Here is a 23133-nt window from a genome sequence, read left to right on the forward strand (position 1 = left end):
TCAGATCTGTGGTGACCGTAGGAGCACATGCGGTCACAACAGGACTGTAGAACAGCTGATCTTACCGATTAGCTGCAGCAGACGATATCGTAGCAGACATCTGCTGCAGATATGCAGGGTAAGATCAGCTGTTCTCCAGTCTTGTTGTGACCGTGCGCGCTCCTACGGTCACACCAGATCTGAATAAGCGAGGGCGCATGCGCCGCCCTCTCATGCACCATAATACTGTGGGCTTCATAAACACGACGCCGGAGATGAGCGCTATGCGCAGGCGCTAACTCTGACACCATGTAACTGAAGATTAGAAATTTACATACAGCCAGTGAGAGGGAGGAACAGGCGGCGGGGGGCGGGGATACACGTGCATAACCTACCCGGACATTAGCAGCGAGGTGCACACGTCAATCAAAAAGTGCATTAATTTTCAAACTTTATAGAGTTGAATTTCACAGCCTAAACACCCGAGCTGCACCCTCATGGTATGTACACAATGTGCCTGATAGTGCCAGTACTGCACTGGCTGCACCTTATATAGGAAAATGCTGATGTTTGGTTCCCTTTAATGTACTGTGTAAATGCCATTAGAGAATATTGTGAAACTACAGAACTCATGTAAATTGATCAACTTTAGGTATATTTTAGAAATTTTGATGTTTTTTTTGTAATGCACTATGAGGACAATTCATTACGAATGGTGCAGTGCATGCCAGTCTTAGGCCCTGTGCCCACGCTGCGTATTTTGACGCTGATTTTGACGCAGATTTTCAGAAATCTGCAGCAAAATCTGCATGTCCATTGTGAAGCCAGCAAAGTCTATGAGAATTCAGAAGTGCTGTTCTTCTCATAGACTTTTCTGGCTTCACAATGACATGCAGATTTTGCTGCAGATTTCTGAAAATCTGCGTCAAAATCCAAGTTAAAATACGCAGCATGGGCACTGGGCCTTAAAGGGAATCTCTCAGCAGGTTTATACTATGTAAGCTGAAGCCAGCATGCTGTAGGGGTTAAAAAAAAACCAACAATGCCTCGCTCATCAGGCTCCATGCTGTTATTTACTTAAACTGAAGTCTTTATCACTTAGTGATTATCATTGCTAGGTCTAGCTGGCACCTGCATGGCAGTCCTACAGCCCTCTCCTGTGGTTGACTTCTCACTGTTAATAGACAATCCCTTTTGAGAGCCTGGTTTGGGCGGGGACAGCTCTCTGATCTTAGCTACATGACTAAGGGGTGCTTCACACACAGCGAGCTCGCTGCCGAGATCGCTGCTGAGTCACGCTTTTTGTGACGCAGCAGTGACCTCATTAGCGATCTCGCTGTGTGTGACACTGAGCAGCGATCTGGCCCCTGCTGCGAGATCGCTGCTCGTTACACACAGCCCTGGTTCGTTTACTTCAAAGGCGCTCTCCCGCTGTGACACACAGATCGCTGTGTGTGACAGCGAGAGAGCGACAAATGAAGCGAGCAGGGAGCAGGAGCCGGCGTCTGACAGCTGAGGTAAGCTTGTAACCAAGATAAACATCGGGTAACCAAGGTGGTTACCCGATATTTACCTTAGTTACTAGCCTCTGCAGCTCTCACGCTGCCTGTGCTGCCAGCTCTCTGCACATGTAGCTGCTGTACACATCGGGTTAATTAACCCGATGTGTACAGCAGCTAGGAGAGCAAGGAGCCAGCGCTAAGCAGTGTGCGCGGCTCCCTGCTCTCTGCACATGTAGCTGCATTACACATCGGGTTAATTAACCCGATGTGTACAGCAGCTAGGAGAGCAAGGAGCCAGCGCTCAGTGTGCGCGGCTCCCTGCTCCCTGCACACACAGCTAAGCGGTGTGCGCTGGTAACTAATGTAAACATCGGGTAACCATACCCGATGTTTACCTTAGTTACCAGTCTCCGCAGCTTCCAGACGGCGGCTCCGTGCAAGCGCAGCGTCGCTTGCACGTCGCTGCTGGCTGGGGGCTGTTCACTGGTCGCTGGTGAGATCTGCCTGTTTGACAGCTCACCAGCGACCATGTAGCGATGCAGCAGCGATCCTGACCAGGTCAGATCGCTGGTCGGATCGCTGCTGCATCCCTAAGTGTGAAGGTACCCTAATGCTAAAAATTCTGATTGTGTCAGAACGTCTGCAGCCAGTTATCTAAGTGATACATCGTAGGATTCAGGATCTCTTTGCCTACATCATGCTGCTCTCAGATGAGGTAGCAAAAACCTGCTGACAGAGTCTGGCACTCAGCATGTGGCGTAACGTATGATAAATGTGATAGGTGGGTGTAACCATGATGCACCCATATTGGATTAGTTGGCTTTCACTTTTGTAAACGCCAAAAGTTGCAATATTTTTACGCAACTGCCAAGTTACCTACATTTTTCCCATCAGCACCTTGACACATCTGCCCCAATATCTTTATATAATTCTATGAAGAGCTACAATGTTGAATGTGAGCCTGACCGACTGTGTTAGAAGGCTCCATGCACATTAGAAGGTTTGACTTATTATATATATTAGATAGATATGACATTTAATAGTATTAGTATTTCAATATACTACTTGCTGTTGACACTTGCGAGCATTTCACACGATTGTATTTATTCCATATGGGCCATCATGCTTTCTTAAGGCCCCGTTACATGCTACAATATATCGGGCGATATGTTGTCGGGGTCATGGATTCCGTGACGCACATCCGGCATCGTTTGACATATCGTAGTGTGTGACAGCTACGAGCGACTGTTAACAAGCAAAAATACTCACCTTATCGTTGCTCGTTGACACGTCGTTCATTTTCAAAATATCGGTCACATTCCTGAATGCAGGTTGTTCGTCGTTCCTGAGGTAGCACACATCGCTCCGTGTGACACCTCAGGAACGACGAACACAGCTTACGTGCGTCCCGCCGGCAATGAGGAAGGAAGGAGGTGGGCGGAATGTTACGTCCCACTCATCTCCGCCCCTCTGCTTCTATTGGGCGGCCACTGTGTGACGTCGCTGTGACGCCGAACGTCCCTCCCCCTTCAGGAAGAAGATGTTCGCCACCCACAGCGAGGTTGTTCGGGAGGTAAGTACGTGTGACAGGGGTGAATGACTTTGTGCGACACGGGCAACAAATTGCCCGTGACGCACAAACGATGGGGGCGGATGCGATCACACAATAAATCGACGCATGTAACGGGGCCTTTACACATTTTGGCAATCTCCAAATCAAACACTCTTTAACAAGGAAACTATTAATGGTCAGACATATTTTAAATAGTATTTTAATTCATCAATAAGGTTAGTTTTCGAATCAATCCTAGGTAAGCATTCCTGCATTTTCCTAATTCTGCAGTACTTGTCTTTTATATATAATCGTACCTTTAAGTTTTTCTCCAAACATCGTAAGGAAAACAGTAAAATTGATAGGTCCTGGGGCCTCCTTCACCATGTCATCCAGTTCTTCACTCTTTACATTAATACGACCTTAATAAACAGAAAATAATAAGTAAATCTAGCATAGTACTATAGTTATATTTGTGTCACAATAAGATCTTGTGCCCAGACTTATGCAACTGTATGCTTGTACAGTACCTGACAGAAGTTCTGTCGCTTATTCATGTTATGTAAATAAAAGCTTATAACCTGACTTTAAATTCATCCATTGGTTTCATAAATTACTCTTCTGAAAGCTGAAACCCTACAAAATTTGGTTTAGGTTATCATAGTATCATAGTATCATAGTTTTTAAGGTTGAAGGGAGACTCTAAGTCCATCTAGTTCAACCCGTAGCCTAACATGTTGATCCAGAGGAAGGCAAAAAAACCCCAATGTGGCAAACAAGTTCCAATGGGGAAAAAATTTCCTTCCTGACTTCACAACCGGCAATCAGACTAGTTCCCTGGATCAATACCCTGTCATAAAATCTAATATACATAACTGGTAATATTAAATTTTTCAAGAAAGACGTCCAGGCTCTGCTTAAATGTTAGTAGTGAATCACTCATTACAACATCATGCGGCAGAGAGTTCCATAGTCTCACTGCTCGTACAGTAAAGAATCCTCGTCTGTTATTATGATTAAACCTTCTTTCCTCAAGACGTAGCGGATGCCCCCGTGTTCCAGTCGCAGGCCTGGGTGTAAAAAGATCTTTGGAAAGGTCTCTGTACTGTCCCCTCATATATTTATACATTGTGATTAGATCCCCCCTAAGCCTTCGTTTTTCCAAACTAAATAACCCCAAGTTTAATAACCTGTCTTGGTATTGCAGCCCACCCATTCCTCTAATAATCTTGGTGGCTTTTCTCTGCACCCTCTCCAGTTCAGCTATGTCCTTCTTATATGAAAATATGATTTTTTATTCTTTATTTTATTATTCTTTATTTTTTATTCTTTATTTTCTTACTTATGAAATTAAAGTTGCTGCAAAGCTAAAATATTGATCATTTAATGAACCCAGAAAGGTCAGATTTTGGCAAGGCAAAAGTTTAGTCGCCTTGTCATATAATGCACCCAATCCTAGTTTACATCCTCACCTGTGCTCACTAAATGATCGGTTAATTAGTGGGTTTGTATAAAAAGAAACCCAGGACCCCAGACCTTCACTTGAACTGCAACTTGACCTCTGACAACATGCCAAAAAGCCACCCTGCAACCAAAGCCTTTATTATCAAGAGGCTGAAGACCAGATCCACTCCAGAGGTGGCTGGCACCTTTAATGTGTCTCAGCGTCAAGTACAAAGAATTAAAAAAAGATTTGAAGAGACTGGAGATGTTTTTGACAAGCCCAGGTCCGGCAGACCCCGCAAGACAACTGCTCAGGAGGAACGTTTGTTGGTTAGAAAATCCAAAGCCAACCCCTCTTACACTGCAGCGGAGCTCCAACAGGTCTGGTCACCTCAAGTCCCTGTGTCAACTAGAACAGTTTGTAGGATTTTGTCTCGAAATGGCCTCCATGGTCTAATCAGTGCCCAGAAGCCAGCACTAAAAAAAAGGCAATTAAAAAACATTGTGGAATTTGCCAAGTCCCACAGCCTGCTAAGCAGATAGACGCTGGAAAAGTGGCAGAAGGTGGATTTCTCTGATGAATCATCAGTTGAATTACACCACAGCCACCACAATACTGCAGGAGACCTACTGGAGCCCATATGGATCCAAAAAACACTTAAGTTTGGTGGTGGAAAGATCATGGTCTGGGGTTACATTTAGTGTGGGGATGTGCAAAACATTTGCAAGGTGGAAGGCAATATCAATAGCCTAAACTATCAAAAAGTATTAGCCACCTCTTACATTCCAATCATAAAAGGGGTCAAATTCTGCAGCAGGATGGTGCTCCATCTCATACATCCATCTCTACAACAAAGTTCCTACTGGCAAAGAAGATCAAGATGCTCAAGGACTGGCCAGCCCAGTCACCAGACATGAACATCATTGAGCATGTTTGGGGTATGATGAAAGAGGAAGCTTGGAAGACGAAACCAAAGAATCTAGATGAACTCTGGGAGGCATGTAAGACTGTATTCTTTGCTATTCCTGATGACTTCATCAATAAATAGTATGAATCATTGTTGAACCGCATGGATGCAGTCCTTCAAGCTCATGGAAGCCACACAAAATATTAAATATGGCTCTAATAGCACCACAACTTCATTCACCAATGTTATGCAACATATCTTTGTATTAGAAGTTAATTATTTGTTTGAATTTCACATTACTTTCTGTGGGCGACAAAACTTTTGTCTTGCCAAAATCTGACCTTTGTGTATTCATCAAATGATCTATTTTTCAGCTTTGCAGCAACTTTATTCTCATAGCCTAAACCAAATTTGGGAGGGTTTCAGCTTTCAAAAGAGTAATTTATGAAACCAATGGATGAATTTAAAGTCAGGTTATAAGCTTTTATTTACATTACATGGATAAACGACAGAACTTCTGTCAGGTAGAGTACATATACTATGTGTCTGCATTAATACTCATTGTAAAAAACACTTTTTACAGTGATCCTCTTATATTGAAAGCACAGGTCAAATGGATATCAAATCAATGAGATACTGTCTTGGCATACATTTGCCTGATTTTCCTATGGGTTGTCGACTGCCTTACATATAATACAGACGTCATCTCACCCGCTTTTACAGGAAGTCATACCGGTTTTGTCCTCTCCCACCCAACAACTCTATGATGTATACCTTACTCTGCATCTGAAGAAGGGGCACTGGACCCATAGATTAAAATACAATAATAATAATAATAATAATAATAATAATAATGAGAGGTAAGAGTACAGAGCTTACAGAGAAGGGAAACCCCTTAGTAGCCGCATAACTTTGTTTGCAATTTGTTGTCCAAGAAGACAAAGAGAGAGTGACAAATCTTTCAACTAACATGGAGGCCACGCCAACTGACCGACCTACACTATACATGGAGGGCAGGTAGAGAGTGACAGACACATTGAATAGAGGTAAGAGTTATGGTATACACTCTGCACTACACATCATAGAGGAATGGTGAGAGTGATACACCCCATACTGCACATGGAGGGCAGATAAAGAATTTCAGACACTGCAAATAACATGGGGTGCAGTTCAACTGTCAGACACTGAACTATTCATTGAGTGGAGATAGAGATTGATACACTCCGCACTACACATGGAGGGCAGATAGAGAGTGACAGACCCCAGCCTGTCCATTGAGGACAAGTAGGAGAATGAGTGACCCCACATTACACATGGAGGGCAGGTAGAGCGTGATAAACCTCACACTATAAATTGACGGAAGGTAGTGCATGAGAAACCCTGCACTACACATAGGGGGCACATAGCGAGTTACAGACTCCGCACTACACATGGAGGGCAGGCAGAAAGTGACAGACCCCACGCTACACATGGAGGATAGGAAGAGAGTGACAGACCCTGCACTATACATGGAGGAAAGGTAGAGAGTGACAAACCCCCAACCTATACATGGAGAGCAAGTAGAGAATGACAGACCCCCACACTAGACATAAGGGGCACGTGGAGAGTGACAGACCCTGCACTACACATAGATAGCAGGTAAAACGTAACAGACCTCACACTACATACTGAGAAAAAATGTCGTACTTTTAAATGGCTACTAATGCATGAGTCTGGTATGTTTTGCCTCAGCCATTAATGAAATCTGTCTGCTGCCAGAGCAGAATTCAGCTGATTGTTGGAGGTGCTGGCTGATTGACTCACATCGAACTCATACTAATCATCTATCTCCAGAATAGGTCATCAATTGTTAAGTCCTAATAACCCCTCATGGTGCTTAACTATCCCTTTAATTAGCTCCTCTCCATTCCTCCATTTTTGTTTGTGGCTCATTGTTACACTCAGTAATTATCAAAAACAGTTCAATTGAATTGAGTATTGAAAACCAAATAGAAAAAGCCTCAATTGTCAATATAAAATAATAAACTTTATTGATATCACAAATTTTAAGAAAACACACCCAGTGAATATGAACACACAGGGGCATACAAGGAAATTGGAAGGAGCTTCCTAGATGGGATCCCTATATTATCCTTAAGAGATCATGCTCCTAACTATGCACAGGGTAAATGCAAATATATATATAGCGCCGTAGTTTATTCTGGGCGCCCCCATCCAGCGTCAACTAACCCTTGATGCACCCTAGATTAAAAGTATTAAAGCACTATAGGGGCAGGGGAATGCGGGAGGGGGAAGGAGACACTCTCTATGGGGTCCCTATCTCACCCTGTGTAAAACTCACTCCTACCTACCAACGGAGGGTATGACGCCGTAAATGTTTTTGGGCGCTCCCGTTCCACGTCGGCTTGCCCTTAATGCACCCTAACTTATGAGTGAATTAATACTAAAAAATGGCACAACACTCATACGTGATTCAAGAAGATGGAGTTATAAACCCGCAACCTGTAGTTTAATAACATAGATATCAGTTCCTTGCAAAAATGATTACAGTCAATAATCAGTATGCTACCACTTGAATCCATAACTTTGTGACCATCATACATGGATACACACCAGAAACTTCAAACTTTGTAGGCATGCCAAGATGCACAAAATAATCATAAAGCTAAATGATAGGCTCATCAGTCGTGCAATCTTATATCAAGGCAATCCTACATACTAAGAAGTAAACCAGCACATCAAATGCAATAAGATTTGCACTCAAAAAAGTGAAATATTTAGATGCAACTACTTCCCTTCAGATGTATGTTTCCATATCGCCTCGACATTACACTCACATTAGACTCAGGCTTTTCCTTAGTCTTCATTGCATCTGGCACCTCTTTCTATCAGTTGACAGCTGATAAACCCACAATCTCACTGTCAGCAACTGTGGGTAGTATGTCACTACCACTGAGAACTTGTTTCTGCAGTCCAAGCAACCTAGGACTGCAAGGTGCACAGTCAGTGCAAAACACAACATAGAAAGCATAAATTGGAAAGTATTAGTGATGTTTGAGCGTGATAGGCACTGATCAATACTCGATCAAGCTTCAGGGTGCTCAAGACACATTACTCGATCGAGTATCTTGAGAGTGCTCGACTCCCCACCCGATCTTTCTCTTCCAGCCCTCCTTTCAGCCCTACTGGTAGGGTCCTCCGGAAAAGTGCTTGGGTTTCCAATTGACTACCATTTTACTCGCTACTCGAGTTGAGAATGTCTGAGCATCCAACCTGTTGAATTCTAGTGTAAAGTGCCGGAGAGGGGTAGTCGTGGGCAAGGGTCATGGCAGTCCTCAATCCACCCAGCGTAGTACAGACATGGAGGGCAGAGTGGAGTGGGTGTTATGTGGTGTGGAGGTGCTACCTGCTGACTGCTGCACTTCCATTTCTTCAGCCGGCTTCTCCGGCTCCCGTACACTTCCATGGACCTTGTGCCCTGTACACTCACTAAGCAGACGAATACCAAGTAACACTTGAATGATTTTACTGAACAGATGCTTTACATTTACTTTCCATTTTCTTAGGACAGATACGTCATTGTTATCATCCTTCATACACATTTGCTTCTGCAACCAGCTCTGATCTACAGGGACAGCCATAATGGGGCAAATTATCCTCCCGCTTCTGACCCACTCCCTGAGCATGGTGGTAGATCATTCAGCTTGGCTCACAGACGAATGGACCCACTTGCCCTCCCGCAGCAACTTCTTTCCCACAGGTATCGGCAGATAACGCTTAAGGTAGGGGCGTCCCAACTCCTTTGACGTCTCCATGACACATTGGACTTACACTCCACTGCAGATGAGCTCCCTTTGAAATATATTTGCTGCTTCCTTCTTCTTTTCCTTTCTATCCTATCTCTGTTCTGCTTCTGTCACCTCCACCCTGTTCACTCCACTCTGTTCTTCTGACCCTTTTGGTCCTTCCTTTCTTGTTCTGCACACTACAGCAGCATTGTCCTATCTGACTGAACCAGGAAGTTCCTTCCACTATATATTTTCCTGTGCTGGGGACCCTCCACCCCTTACTTAGCTCCTGCCACTCCCTATGCATTCCCCAACACTAAGGGACCTAGTGACATACTGGCAGAGCCGTATTACAAGAGAATACATTTACAAATATAATGCAGTAAAACACAAAAGTACAATACAATTCACAATTTGCATGTTGCTGTTCCAGTAGTCGCCATCGAGGAGTGGGGGCGGTAGGGCACTGGTCACCCTATTACACTAGTACCGAGTACTTGAGCGTTTTAGTGCTGGCTCATCACTACAAAATACACATTATGCACAAAGTAACATCAACAGACTACTAACAGTCTCTTAAACAAATAAGCAGTCTCTTATAGTAAAATAAAGAGGAGCAAAACCTTTATTGCCCTTATACAATGCCTTATTACACACAGCTGTGTGCATGAAGCTTAATGTACAGATTAATACTATTAAAAAATAAAACACTATCTACTGCTAATAAACTGACCAGAATTATGAGTGCAGTTCCATGACTGATTACAGCATTATGTCTACAAAGAATGTTTGATTTTTAAAGATGTAATAAAACAAATTAATGTTACGAAAACTAATGAGTGTATAATTAGATCTGCATATTATAGATGAGGATGGGTCCCTGGGAAATATATGCATTATATATTAACACTCACAAGAACAATAATGGAAACGACAAACTCATTACTCGCCTTTTTAAATCTTTCGCCTTCTAATTTATATTATCAAGAAATAGAATTGTTCTTCTATTTTATTAAACAAGAAGAAATACTCCAAAAATAGTTGGGTACATATAATGTGTTATGTTCCTTAAGTACTGTATTAGTTTATATTTATTTTAGTACTTTTATAAATTTATATGAAAAAAGATATTTACCAGGCTTGATGATTAAAATGTAAGGTAATGTACGCTATTTATGGGGTGGCCACTGGAAGTGAAAAGTGTCTAAAGCCTGTGTCCTGCAATCATTCCCGTTTTTGCATCCTTTTAAGAGAATGTAAAAACTGGTCCGTTAACGGATCCATTAATTATAATGATGATGGATCCGTTAATGGAACAGTCAAAACTTCATTCGTTAGATGCAATTAGTCAACCAACCATTTTGGACAAATTAAAAGACCTGGGTGCAGAACTTTATTTGTACAGATCCAAATACGGATTCCTAACGGATCTGTTAAAGCATAATGGAAGACTATGAGTAATGGATCCGTTAGTAATGCATCTATTCATCTATCATTTAATGAATCCATTGCCCATAAGCTCCCATTATGTTTTAATGGATGCGTTTAGTATAAATGCTAGAAAGAATAGGATAGGATAGGATAGGATAAAATAGATAGATCATAGATACAGTGGGGAAAAAAAGTATTTAGTCAGCAATTAATTGTGCAAGTTCTTCCAATTAAAAAGATGAGAAATGAGAAAATAAATCCAGAAAATCACCTTAATTTGGCAAGATTTTTTTTGCAAATTATGGTGAAAAATAAGTATTTGGTCATCTAAAAAGATGCAAGATTTCTGTCTCTCACAGATCTGTAACTTCTACTTTAAGAGGCTCTTCTGTCCTCCACTCATTACCTGTAGTAATGGCACCTGTTTGAACTTGTTATCAGTATAAAAGATGCCTGTCCACAACCTCAAACAGTCATACTCCAAACTCCACTATGGTGAAGACCAAAGAGCTGTTGAAGGACACCAGAAACAAAATTGTAGACCTGCACCAGGCTGGGAAGACTCAATCTGCAATAGGCAAGCAGCTTGGTGTGATGAAATCAACTGTGGGAGCAATAATAAGAAAATGGAAGACATACAAGACCACTGATAATCTTTCTTGATCTGGGGCTCCGCGCAAGATCTCACCCCTTGGGGGTCAAAATGATCACAAGAACGGTGAGCAAAAATCACAGAACCACACGGGGGACCTAGTGAAAGACCTGCATAGAGCTGGGACCACCGTAACAAAGGCTACCATCAATAACACAGTACGCCGCCAAGGACTCAGATCCTGCAGTGCCAGACATGTTCCCCTGCTTAAGCCAGTACATTTCTGGGCCCGTCAGAAGTTTGCTAGAGAGCATTTGGATTATCTAGAAGAGTATTGGGAGAATGTCATATGGTCTGATGAAACCAAAGTAGAACTGTTTGGTAGAAACACAACTCCTCGTGTTTGGAGGAAACAAGAATGCTAAGTTGCATCCAAAGAACACCATACCTACTGTGAAGCATGGGGTTGGCAACATCATGATTTGGGGCTGTTTCTCTGCAAAGAGACTAGGATCATTGATCCGTGTACATGAAATAATGAATGGGGCCATGTTTCTTGAGATTTTGAGTGCAAACCTTCTTCCATAAGCAAGGACATTGAAGATGAAATGTGGCTGGGTCTTTCAGCATGATAATGATCGCAAGCACACCGCCATGGCAACAAAGGAGTGGCTTCGTAGGAAGCATGTGAAGGTCCTGGAGTGGCCTAGCCAATCTCCAGATCTCAAGCCCATTGACAACCTTTGGAGGGAGTTGAAAGTCCGTGTTGCCCAGTCATAGGCCCAAAACATCACTGCTAAGGAGGAGATCTGCATGGAGGAATGGCCAACATACCACCAACAGTGTGTGCCAACCTTATGAAGACTTACAGAAAACGTTTGACCTCTGTCATTACCAACAAAGTATATATAATAAAATATTGAGATTAATGTTTGTTATTGATCAAATACTTATTTTCCACCATAATATGCAAAAAAAATCTTGCCAAATCAGACAAGGGGATTTTCTGGATTTGTTTTCTCATTTTGTCTCTCATAGTTGTGGGAGAACTTGCACAATTGGTGGCTGACTAGATACTTTTCTTCACCACTGTAGATGTGCAACAGTGAAGGAGGTAAGTGTTCAGCTTCCACACTTCTTGAAGTATAATCCAGCTTTTAATGAAAAATATTTAAAATTGACAATTCATCACAGTACAATTTGTAAGTGACATAGCTGGTCCTTGGTGAATTGCCCTTGCGACTAGTCATTTCACTACGTAATCTACTTATCGTAAAACATCTATATAATTTTTCTAGTTAAAAAGAAAGATCTAATGCTATAGCCCCTCAAATGCTAATACCCTACATGAATAGATGTATTTAGCGCCAACCTTTTCCACCGTGCTCTACAGATATCATCATCTCTACCCTCATTGGGGCTCACAAACTAAACTCCCGATCACTATACAGATGGAGGAATTTGATCCCAGGACCGCAGCACTGTAAACCAACAGTGCTAACCACTGAGCCACCATATTGCCCAAAGAAGACAGATGTTGTATTGTTAGTACTTCTATACAAATATTTTTTTAAAAATCCCTATTTTTGCCAGGACCTAATATGAGTGGTAATATCTGTACAACACTGTAGAATATGTTGGTGCTATGTAAATCGATATAAAAAAAGTCTACATTAACTCAATGAGTATTTACCTTCTTTTATGTGGCCTTTGTAATTCCGGTTTGGCAAACTTCGTTCTGATATTTCAAGAGTATTTACACATAAAAATAAGCAGCTTTGTAATATATCTTATTAGACATATTTGCTTCTTTCTCTGCCAGAATCCATCAGTCATTATCAAAATTCTAAATTCTCAGGTAAAATCTGTATCCGGTGAAGACTTTCCCATTACTGAGATAGCAGATGGCGGCTGATACTGAAGAAATTCTATGACAATGGGAGGAGCTAGAGGGAGGAGATAGAGGGAGGGGCTAAATGCAGAGGGAGGGGATAAATGCAGGGGGAGGAGCTATATGCAGGTGGAGCTATATGCAGATCTCCGCCCCTTCTATCTACATAGACTATCATCAGCACCAACTGCCATCTCCTATCTCAGTAATGGGAAAGTCTTCACTGAATACAGATTCACTCAAAGTGACAGTTAGTTGCTTGTGGCCATAACCATGGATACCTAAGCTGCAGTGTCTTGCACATGAGGTAAGAGACACGGCTATATCAGGAGAACTATACTACATTTCTAATAGGAGGTATTTGCTAATATTATTATTACTACACCTACTACATATTGGGATACGATCTTGGAGATGAGAATAAACCTTAAATGGTCATTACAGGAGAACTTGCAGCTGAACGTCTGTGTCTGCCTCCAGCTTCCCCCTTCTTTATACAATTTAGAAAAAAAAAGTTGCCATCTCTGATCTCAGTAATGGGAAAAATCTGTCAAAATTTACATTTTACCCATGAATTAAGAATGGAAGATCAATACTGGAAAATGAAGATACACATTTGTCTGATAAGATATATTACAAAGTTTTTTGATTTTCATGTTGCTCTTTAAAGGGAACCACCCACCAGGACTTTGCTGTATAAGGTAAAGGCAATGCCATATAAGCGCTAAGTTGCTGAATGCAGGCATAACATTTATTGAAATATTCGATGCTTGTTTGCTAAAATATCTTTCACCAAAGTTGCAGAATTGCACTGCACTTTGATTGACAGGGCGGGCCTTTGTGTGTTGGGTTCTCGGTGTAAAGTCCTTCTCTTGCATTTTGTATTGCATGCCTCCTTTTTTTATCTAAATATCATGACACGCTTTTGGCGGTGTGTGCACATTGTTACAATAATTATGTATTCACTAAAATGGCACCAGTGTCCATGCATGGAAGTATGGTGATCTCCAATGCCAATTTATTGAAGACATTGCGGAGAAGACTATGAGAGGCATCAGCGCATGTGCAGATTTTGTTTTTTACGTTAGTGCACCACCCTTGCCGCAAATAGTCTTCACCACAGTTACTTTAATAAAATGGTGCTGGGGATCTTGATACGCTCATGCTCGGGACTCTCGTGCCATTTTAATGAAGTCATAATTACTGTGGCAATGCGCACCCGCCGCTAACAATAACAATGGCTGTGCGGTGCAATATTTAAATAAAGAAAAGGGGGCATGCCATAAAGGACACTGGATGAGGAATGTACACTGAGGATACGACCCACAAATACCACCCCCGGTGCACACATCAATCAAAGTGCTGTGCATTTTTGCAGCTTTGATTAAGAATATTTCATAAACCAAGGATCTAATCTTTCTACAACAGGTATGCCTGGATACAGCATCTTAGTGCCAGTATGACACTGCCTTTAATTCACATCGTATAATCCTGGTGGTTGGTACTCTTTAAGGCCTCTTTCACACATCAGTTTTTTTGCCATCAGGCACATTCTGGTTTGTGCCTGATGCGACAGATCCGCTGCAGATTGTGGCAAAACTGATGCGACGGATCCGGTAAAAAATCAGATCCGTCTCATTTTTTCCCTTCAGTCCAAATGTTATTTGCTATGGAGGGAGGGAGGGAGAAAGAGAGAGAGAGAGACAGAGACAGAGAGAGAGAGAGAACTTTTTTGTGACTAGAAGTGAATTTACACAACATCTGGGCATGCACAGAAAGAAAAAACGGATCCGTTGCCTGATTCTGTCATTTGACGGATGATGACGGATCTGGCGCCCATGGGCTTCCATTGAAAAAAAGACGGATGGCGCTGGATCCGTCTCCTTCCGTTTTTTTTGCCGGTCCCAAAAAACGTTCCTTTGGACGTTGCTTCCAGTGGCCACACAGACAAATTTCGCCGGATCCGGATGAAAAGCGAGGCCATGCAGCACAATCCGGCGCTAAAACAAGTCTATTAGGAAAAAAACTGATCCATCACCTGCTCCGTTTTGTCCGCATTTCACCGGATTGTGCCTGATGGCAAAAAAATGATGTGTGAAGGAGGCCTAAGCAATGTGATAAAGAAGAATGGGCCTGAATTCTTCCAGAACTATAGACTAATTTATTGCTTCTAAAGCTATTGATTCATGTGACCAAATGTAGAACTGGTGGAGGAAGGTTGAACTAGATGGACCTAGGTCTTTTTTCAACCTTAGTAACTATGTAACTATGTAACTATGTAACTATGGGGTGTACTTAATTATTTACACACTGCTTCTGCATCTTTTGGTCTCAGTTTTTTGGATACAAATTTATTTTGTAATTTATTTTGTGCTTCTGTTCATATGTGGTTGTTTGTACCTAATTTTAAGACTTTCTGAGAACCAGATTTTGTTTATAATATATCCTCATATGTAAATCCATAGAGTTCAATTAGGGTGTACTTATTTTTTCTCAGGACTTTCTATGTATGCATAGTACAAACAAGCATGTAATGTGACTAGTATTGTAGTAAAATGTAACAAGTACAATTCTGCTTGACTAAACACATAGTGGTTCTAAACCCATAAAGAAGAGGATCACATTAAACCAGTTTGGCAGACTTCCCTTTTGGCTCACTGACTTTGACATATCTCCTTTGACTCACGCAGCTTCAGTTTAAGTATAATCATTTCCTACATATTTGAGCATGTGAATTTGATTTAGATATCACTTTTCTTTTACCCAGAGCAGCAAATGTGTCTCTCAGGTCTCCTTTATCAATGAAGCCATCTCTGTTCTGGTCCATAATGGTGAAGGCCTAGTGACAAGGAAACAGCACAGCATTAGTGAGATCCGCAGGATCTCCCATCCTCTCAGATCCTCGCTTACAGCCTGTGACACATTTCACTTTCAGTTAAAAATAAGCAACAAACAAAGCCTTTGTGAATTAGGCACGTTTAGTATGCTAATGAATCCTGACAAGGGGTTTAATTAAAATACAATTAACCCACCCCAAGTTCCTTGAACTAAATTAATACTCGGCACAATATGCTGCTGGATCGGATCCAATGTACGATTAGATACAGCCAGCATTAACTCTCTACTGGAGTAAAATAGACAACAATACCCAAAGCTATAATGGCACGGCACACTAAATGAACATCACAGAATTAGTTCTCTGATTAACCCAACTGTTTATGGACAGAATCCAGAGAAATATCCACATCTGCAGACTATAGATGGATTTGATCTTCCAGCAAACTATAAAATTGTTTCTTTACTCCAAGAAATGATGCTCTCGAGAGTAATGTGCCATTATGGCTTTACATATTCTGGCCTCCTCATCTCTAGACTGTATCCCGTATCTAATTCGAATCGCTAAAATGAGCCAAAATTCCACTGTACATAAAATGTAGTCAAACACTCCCTAATAATTAGAGTTTTAACGTGGATTTTTAGTTTTTAATAGAGAACTAGACATGTTTGAGACAAGCCTATTTTTCATGAGTGTGAGCAATAATTTCAGAGAAATTGCAATCAGAGTGAATAGGGTTATACAAGATTGCAAAAGATTTATAAAGATGACTGGCTCTTACATTTTTTTTCCAGCATCAAGGAGTGATAAAAAATAGGCCACATGCCGAAGAATGTGAGGTTTAGTTACTTAGGCTTCATTTGCATATTGCGCATGCATCATCACGTGCCAATGGAAATGCCATTCAAGCCTGGCCTACATGACTACCTCTAAGACTTCCCCTAGAGCTAAATTTAGAGAACAACCAAGGCACCAGACCGAAATCGGATCTAAAGAATGGGCTCTGAAGTAATAAATAGGATGTGAAGATTTCCAGCTGTGATTTTATGAATTCCTGACCCTTTAAATTTCGGAGTTTCTTATACCTTTATCCTGGTGTTTTATCGATCTGCCCTGTCATACTAATTACATACAGTATAAGGCCTCATTCACACATCAGTATTTTTGATCAGTATTTGATCAGTATTTGTATGCCAAAACCAGGAGTATCTCCAAAATATAAAACAGAAGTCAATTTTCAATTATAGGTTTTCTCTATAAGTTCCACTCCTGGCTTTGGCAAACAAACACGGATGCAAAAATACTGATGTGTGAATGAGTCCTAAAAATTGTTTTTATACTATGAAACTGACCATACAAACTAGATTGGGGAACACTAGACATACAATGTGGACAAAGAATAATGAATAAACCAGCAATATCTCCATTAATATCCTCCATTGTCTAATATTTGAGTTGGTAGATTGTTTTGCTTGACTCGGTCTATTGACCAGGTCAGTTGTCTCTAGATACTGGATGGGAGGCACACGAATCTGTTACCTTTCGGGATCCCCGGTAAAGCTTTTGATTAGACATGATGTCATCATTGTAGCGTGATGCACAGATGATGTCGCGCCAGACCAGCGAATAAAAACACGAGCCAGGGGTCCTAGAATGTAATAGATTTTCTAACCTCCTATAGAATAGCCAGTGTCTACTGACCTGGCCATAACCTAATAGAATAAAACTGAGAAATATATAAAGACATCTTCTGTGTGTCTCAGGATCTCATACTGTCTTCTTCACACTGTCTTGTGTGTGTCTGTAAGACAACTGGCTCCAGCAGAGGTCTCCCCAATCTACCATCTCTGCAGTAGGACAAAAGATTACTGAGCAAATCTTCAGCAAAGGTGGAACTGACCTACAGAGCATTAATCTCTATGTTCTCTGCAGGATTGCTACAAGAATAACATTTGAATGAATGTTAGATTTGAGTTGATCATTAGATTAAAATTCTAGGGGATAAAAATTAGTAGTAAGTATATATTATCCATGTCCTTACCTCTTTAAATTCCTGGATCTGGCTTTGATCAAACATGGAGAATACATTGGAACCAGCTCCTTCGACTTTCTTTTTTGCTTTCTTGGGAGACTAAAAAAAAATAAACAAAAAAAGAAAGGCAAATGAAATTGACAAGTTATCACATCCATTGGTGAAATCAATTGTACTTTTTCTCTATTCTATTCTATTCTATAATTTAGAGTTCTGAGCATAATTTCAATGTTTTGAGTGAGTTATTTTATTTTATGTAGCCTTCAAACAATTGAATATATTTCCCACTATTGAGATTGCAGGAAAATATTAAGTTAAAATGTATTCCATTTGTTCACTTACTAAGGCTAAAGGGTGCTTTACACGAGACGATCAATCGTGCGATAGCTCGTCGGGGTCACGGTTTTTGTGGCGCACATCCGGAATCGCTTAGGACGTTGGGCTGTGTGACACCTCCGAGTGACGCAGTATCGCTCACAAATCGTGAGTCGTGTACTCGTCGCTCAGTTTCATAATCTCGTTTAATTAAAATGGCGCCGGTTGCTCATCATTCCCGGGGTAGCAGACGCCGCTCCGTGTGACACCCCGGGAACGATGAACAGCAGCTTACCTCCGTCCCGCGGCACCCGCCGGCTATGCGGAAGAAAGGAGGTGGGCGGGATGTTTACGTCCGGCTCATCTCCGCCCCTCCGCTTCTATTGGCCGGCGGCTGTGTGACATCGCTGTGACGCCAAATGTCCCTCCCACTTCAGGAAGTGGATGTTCGTCAGCCACAGCGAGGTCGTCGTACGTGTGACGGGGGTTAAATGAGTATGTGCGCCACGGACAGCGATTTGCCCGTGACGCAAAAACGACGGGGGCGGGTACGATCGATTGTGAAATCGCACAATCGGTCGTCCCATGTAAAGCAGGCTTAAGTTTACTCAACTTTGGGCAGCCATATTTAGCATGTAGGCTAGGAAAATCTCCAAAAAAAAGACTAACCCATGGGGTCATCAAAGTGTATTTTTTTTCCAAATGTCAACTAAACCTTTCATACAACTGTATAGAAAAACTTTTTTTTCTATATATCAAGTACTTTACCTGTTTTATAACTTGTAATCTATTGTAGACATATGCAATTGTCCGTTGTGTGTGTCTGTAGTATGCCTGGAATGGAACTTGAAATATAATTGGAAAATGTAAGACATAAAAATGTGGTTTTGTAAAGGTAGCAAAAGAGAATGTTAATGAGATTTCATAATTAGGCTCCTATTCTATAAAGTAAGATCTAGAGAAAATCCTGTAAAAAATTTCTTACTCTCAAGCTAATATCTAAACAAACAGTCTTTCTGAACCCTGACAAAAACATTCTGTCTTAAACATAATTTACTTTTTAACCTGTCTCTTATCTAAATTATGCCATTTCATCATCTCTTGACTACTGGGTTGCCCACATTTTACTCTGCAGTAACGTTCTACAATGTCACTGCATAAGTAGCTTGTTTCAGATTGGACTACTGTGGAGTCAAAGATCATACTGTCAGACACAGCCAGACTCCTGACTACTGTGTACACAATCCCAAACAAGCATTGGGTATAAAAATTCGGAAGCATTAACTGTGCTTCAGCCTCTGTACCCAGTATTTATGTGATCACTGGTTATTGAATAGGGGTTGTTTGGTCCTAAGAAACCTATTAAGCGCTGCTATGGAGGCAGGAGGCTGAATTTTTCCTGTAAGTCGTGCAAATATACCAGCCCTAGTTACAGTGGAATTTAGCAATTCAAAATAATGTACTTATATGTTCAAATGCCCACCAAAGGTCTTGCATGATCTTGTTGGGAGCACAGTGTATAGAATAAATGAAAAAATAATGAAAAAAGCAAGAAAAAAATGAACGGAAAAAAATGAAACACCGCCAATCCAAATAGCTGTTGATAACCTTGCCCTCATTTAAAAAAAAATATGCCCAATGTATATAATTAATTTCCTTTAAAAGCCTAACACAATTTAAAATGTTTAAATTATTTTTTTTTTAGCAACCTTAGTGGCTTAAAAAAAATCAATTAAATAATTGATGAAAAAAATGTAAAAAATTGACCCATGTTTGTTATTCTTCTTTACAATCCAAATGAAACACTGTCAATCGAAATAGCTGTTTATAACCCTGCCCTCATTGAAAAAAAAAAATATGTCCAATATATATAATTAATTTCCTTTAAAGGCTTAATTTAAAATGTTTAAATTAATTTTTTTTAGCTGTCCTTAGTGGCTTTAAAAAAATCAATTCATTAATTGATAAAAAAAATGTAAAAAATTTACCCATATTTGTTATTCTTCTTTACAAGCCCCCCCCTCACCCTCACAAAAAAGGAATATAAAAAAGACATAAGAATTAGCCCCATATGTTGCGAAAAAGCCGATAATAGTGCATGGATGATAAAACCTGATAATGTGCCTGGTCAGGAGCAGAGTAAAATGGTTTGGTTCTGAACTGGTTAAAGCACAACCTAATTTGATAGATTCCCATGAATCTAGGGGGCAAGCTTTACAAGTTCACAGATGGACTATTAAAATTCCAAATGCAACCTTTTTTACACCCTTGTACTTTTGCCGCTATATGCTCAGATAATGACACCACCATGTATTTCAAGTCATGTGCAGAACACACACGATCTGTGATTTCAGCTGTCTCTCCTAATACTTTGCATCAACAACTTTTTTTTTTTGTTAATAATGAATCAATTACATGGCTGTGCAAAGTTCAACATTCATTTAGGTTGTGCGGCTGATTCCAAAGAGCCGTATGCGTGTAAGTGTAAATTGAGGCGTCTTCCATAACCAATACTACAGGCAGAGAGCTGAGCATTACTTGATTCACAGGTTAAGATCGCCAAATCGCACATACCTATTACACAACATAAATTAAGATAACACATAAACCGGTGATAGATCTGGGTGTGACCTCACATTCTCATGCAAGCAAGAGCCTAAAAGTCTCCCCATGATACTCCTAATCTCTAGACGAGAAAATCATTGAGGTGGTTTGTGTTTTATAGGATATTGTTCTGCGTAACTATGTAATGACTTAGACTGCTGCTCTATAATTGCTCGGCGTCTACGGGAGGAGTTCTGGCTTGACATATGTTTATGTGTAAAATAATTATCAGGGATACATAGTTAGACTACTCCATTCTCATTATACAACTAAAGGGGCACTTCTACGACACCAATGTACATATGTTTTATGTTACATTATATGGGCCCCTTACTTATATTGTCCTTTAATAAAAAGCTAATCTATTTCTATTTGATTTATTAATTTGGAGTCAATGTTGGCAAGTCCATTATTTATTGTCTACTTATATGCTCATTTACAATCTCAAGTCATAGTTTCTGGGTTGAGAAAAGACCTAAATTAAAGGGAACCTGTCAGCAGATTTGGGGCCTATAAGCTGCGGCCACCACCAGTGAGCTCTTATATACAACATTCTATCATGCTGTATATAACAGCCCAGACCGCTGTGTAGAACATAAAAATGACTTTATAATACTCACCTAATGGTTGGTGCGGTGCAGACTGGTCAGATGGGTGTCTACTTTCTCCGGGTGCGGTGCCTCCTCTTTCGGCCATCCTACGTCATACACATGCGCCGGCATTACAATTCTTTGATCTACTACTTAGGTGAATATTTTAAAGTCATTTTTATGTTCTACACAGCGGCCTGGGCTCTTACATACAGCATGTTATAATGTTGTATATAAGAGCCCACTGGTGGTGGCTGCAGCATATAGTCACCAAATCTGGTGACAGATTGATTTAAATAACTTTTATACTTTAAACTTTTATACTATCCTTCTGATGCCGCGTACATGGCGTGCGCATTCAGACTAACAACGGACTGACACTCATCGAAAAAACACCTAAATAGACCACAGACAAAGGGAAACACCGGGGGCACAATAACAATGGTGGGCCCTAACGCTAGTGAGAAGGAAGGTGGTCACCTCCTGCACTCGCCTGCAACTGTACCCTGCACTCCTAACCAGTCCACATACAAGTTCTTTCAACTTTTCGCCGAGCAGGAATACCTAAAAACCCTGCAACCACCCTACTGAATCCCTGTATAAGGAACTGGCCGGTGACCCACCACTGACCTAATAAGACACCACAGGGAAAAGACAAACATGGGGAAAAGCAATAGAGGAGAACACCAACTTCAGGTCTGCAGTCAGACTTCAAGACTGCAGACCACACCTGAATAAAGGAACTTAGGACAACAGCTCCTTTCACCTCCACGGCCTGGCTTCCAGAAAATAGCCAGCACCTAAGCTACAGAGCAGCAGGTATATATGTGATTTTGGAGTGGTTACCCACCAGAAACACCTGAGGAGGAATAATGAGGGGGCTGCTGGTCAGCAGAAGCTGACATTAACCACTTCAGAACTAAACAGAAAGGATACTAGATTTAATATAGAGAATTTCCCATAGCAACAAGGGGAAGAGACCAGAGAATGTCACGGGTCTCAAAATAATAAGAGATGGTGGTGACAATCCTTTCACACCTCAGACTTCTATTCACTGCGTTAGAAAAAGTTAGTTTGAACAACCTATCCTTATAACTGAGATTGAAGATGATAAGTTGGTTGCTCTTCTTTGAAAATTTTCTCCCTTGCTTTCTGATATCTTTTAATGAACCCCAAATTGGATTTATTGCATATTCAAGATTCAGTTGTACCATTGCTTGATAAAGGGATAAAATAATACTTTTTGTGTTAACATTTTCTGAGGCCCATCCCGGTTTGATTGTTCCATCAATGGTTCCATCAATGGTTCCATCAATGGTTCCATCAATGGTCCTGCGTGAAGGATTGTTTTTTTAATACGCCAAACTGTAGTTTTTATTGGTACAACTTGTGGATTTTATTGACTTTCAGAAGGGAAGTGCAACACCTAAGAAATGCCAATTCTGGTATTTCCCCCAAAAAATGTCTTTATAGAATTTAACACATGGGCTAAATAATTTTAAATTTGATAGTTCAATAGGACTTTTATGGGCACAATGATACCAAAATTATTTGTTCATTTATATTTTCATTGCAAACACGGGGTGATTTAAACTTTTATATATACAGTCCACATACTTAAGTCCATATATATTTGGACAGAGATAACATTTTCACATTTTTGTTCTGTA

The 23133-nt window shown here is 40.8% G+C and overlaps 1 protein-coding gene across 2 annotated transcripts in view; it reads right to left on the bottom strand.

Annotated features, from left to right (window-relative positions):
- MYL10 (myosin light chain 10) overlaps nucleotides 1–23133 on the bottom strand; it is a 63880-nt gene that overhangs the window by 30351 nt on the left and 10396 nt on the right. For both annotated transcript variants that reach the window (XM_075333245.1, XM_075333246.1), the window contains exons 2-4: nucleotides 17964–18053; nucleotides 15850–15925; nucleotides 3351–3455 (exon numbers count right to left, since the gene is read on the bottom strand). In XM_075333245.1, coding sequence (XP_075189360.1) covers nucleotides 3351–3455; nucleotides 15850–15925; nucleotides 17964–18053 — 271 coding nt within the window. The remainder of the gene's footprint in view (nucleotides 1–3350; nucleotides 3456–15849; nucleotides 15926–17963; nucleotides 18054–23133) is intronic.

This window comes from Anomaloglossus baeobatrachus, chromosome 2 (assembly GCF_048569485.1).
Source record: "Anomaloglossus baeobatrachus isolate aAnoBae1 chromosome 2, aAnoBae1.hap1, whole genome shotgun sequence".
Taxonomy (NCBI): domain Eukaryota; kingdom Metazoa; phylum Chordata; class Amphibia; order Anura; family Aromobatidae; genus Anomaloglossus; species Anomaloglossus baeobatrachus.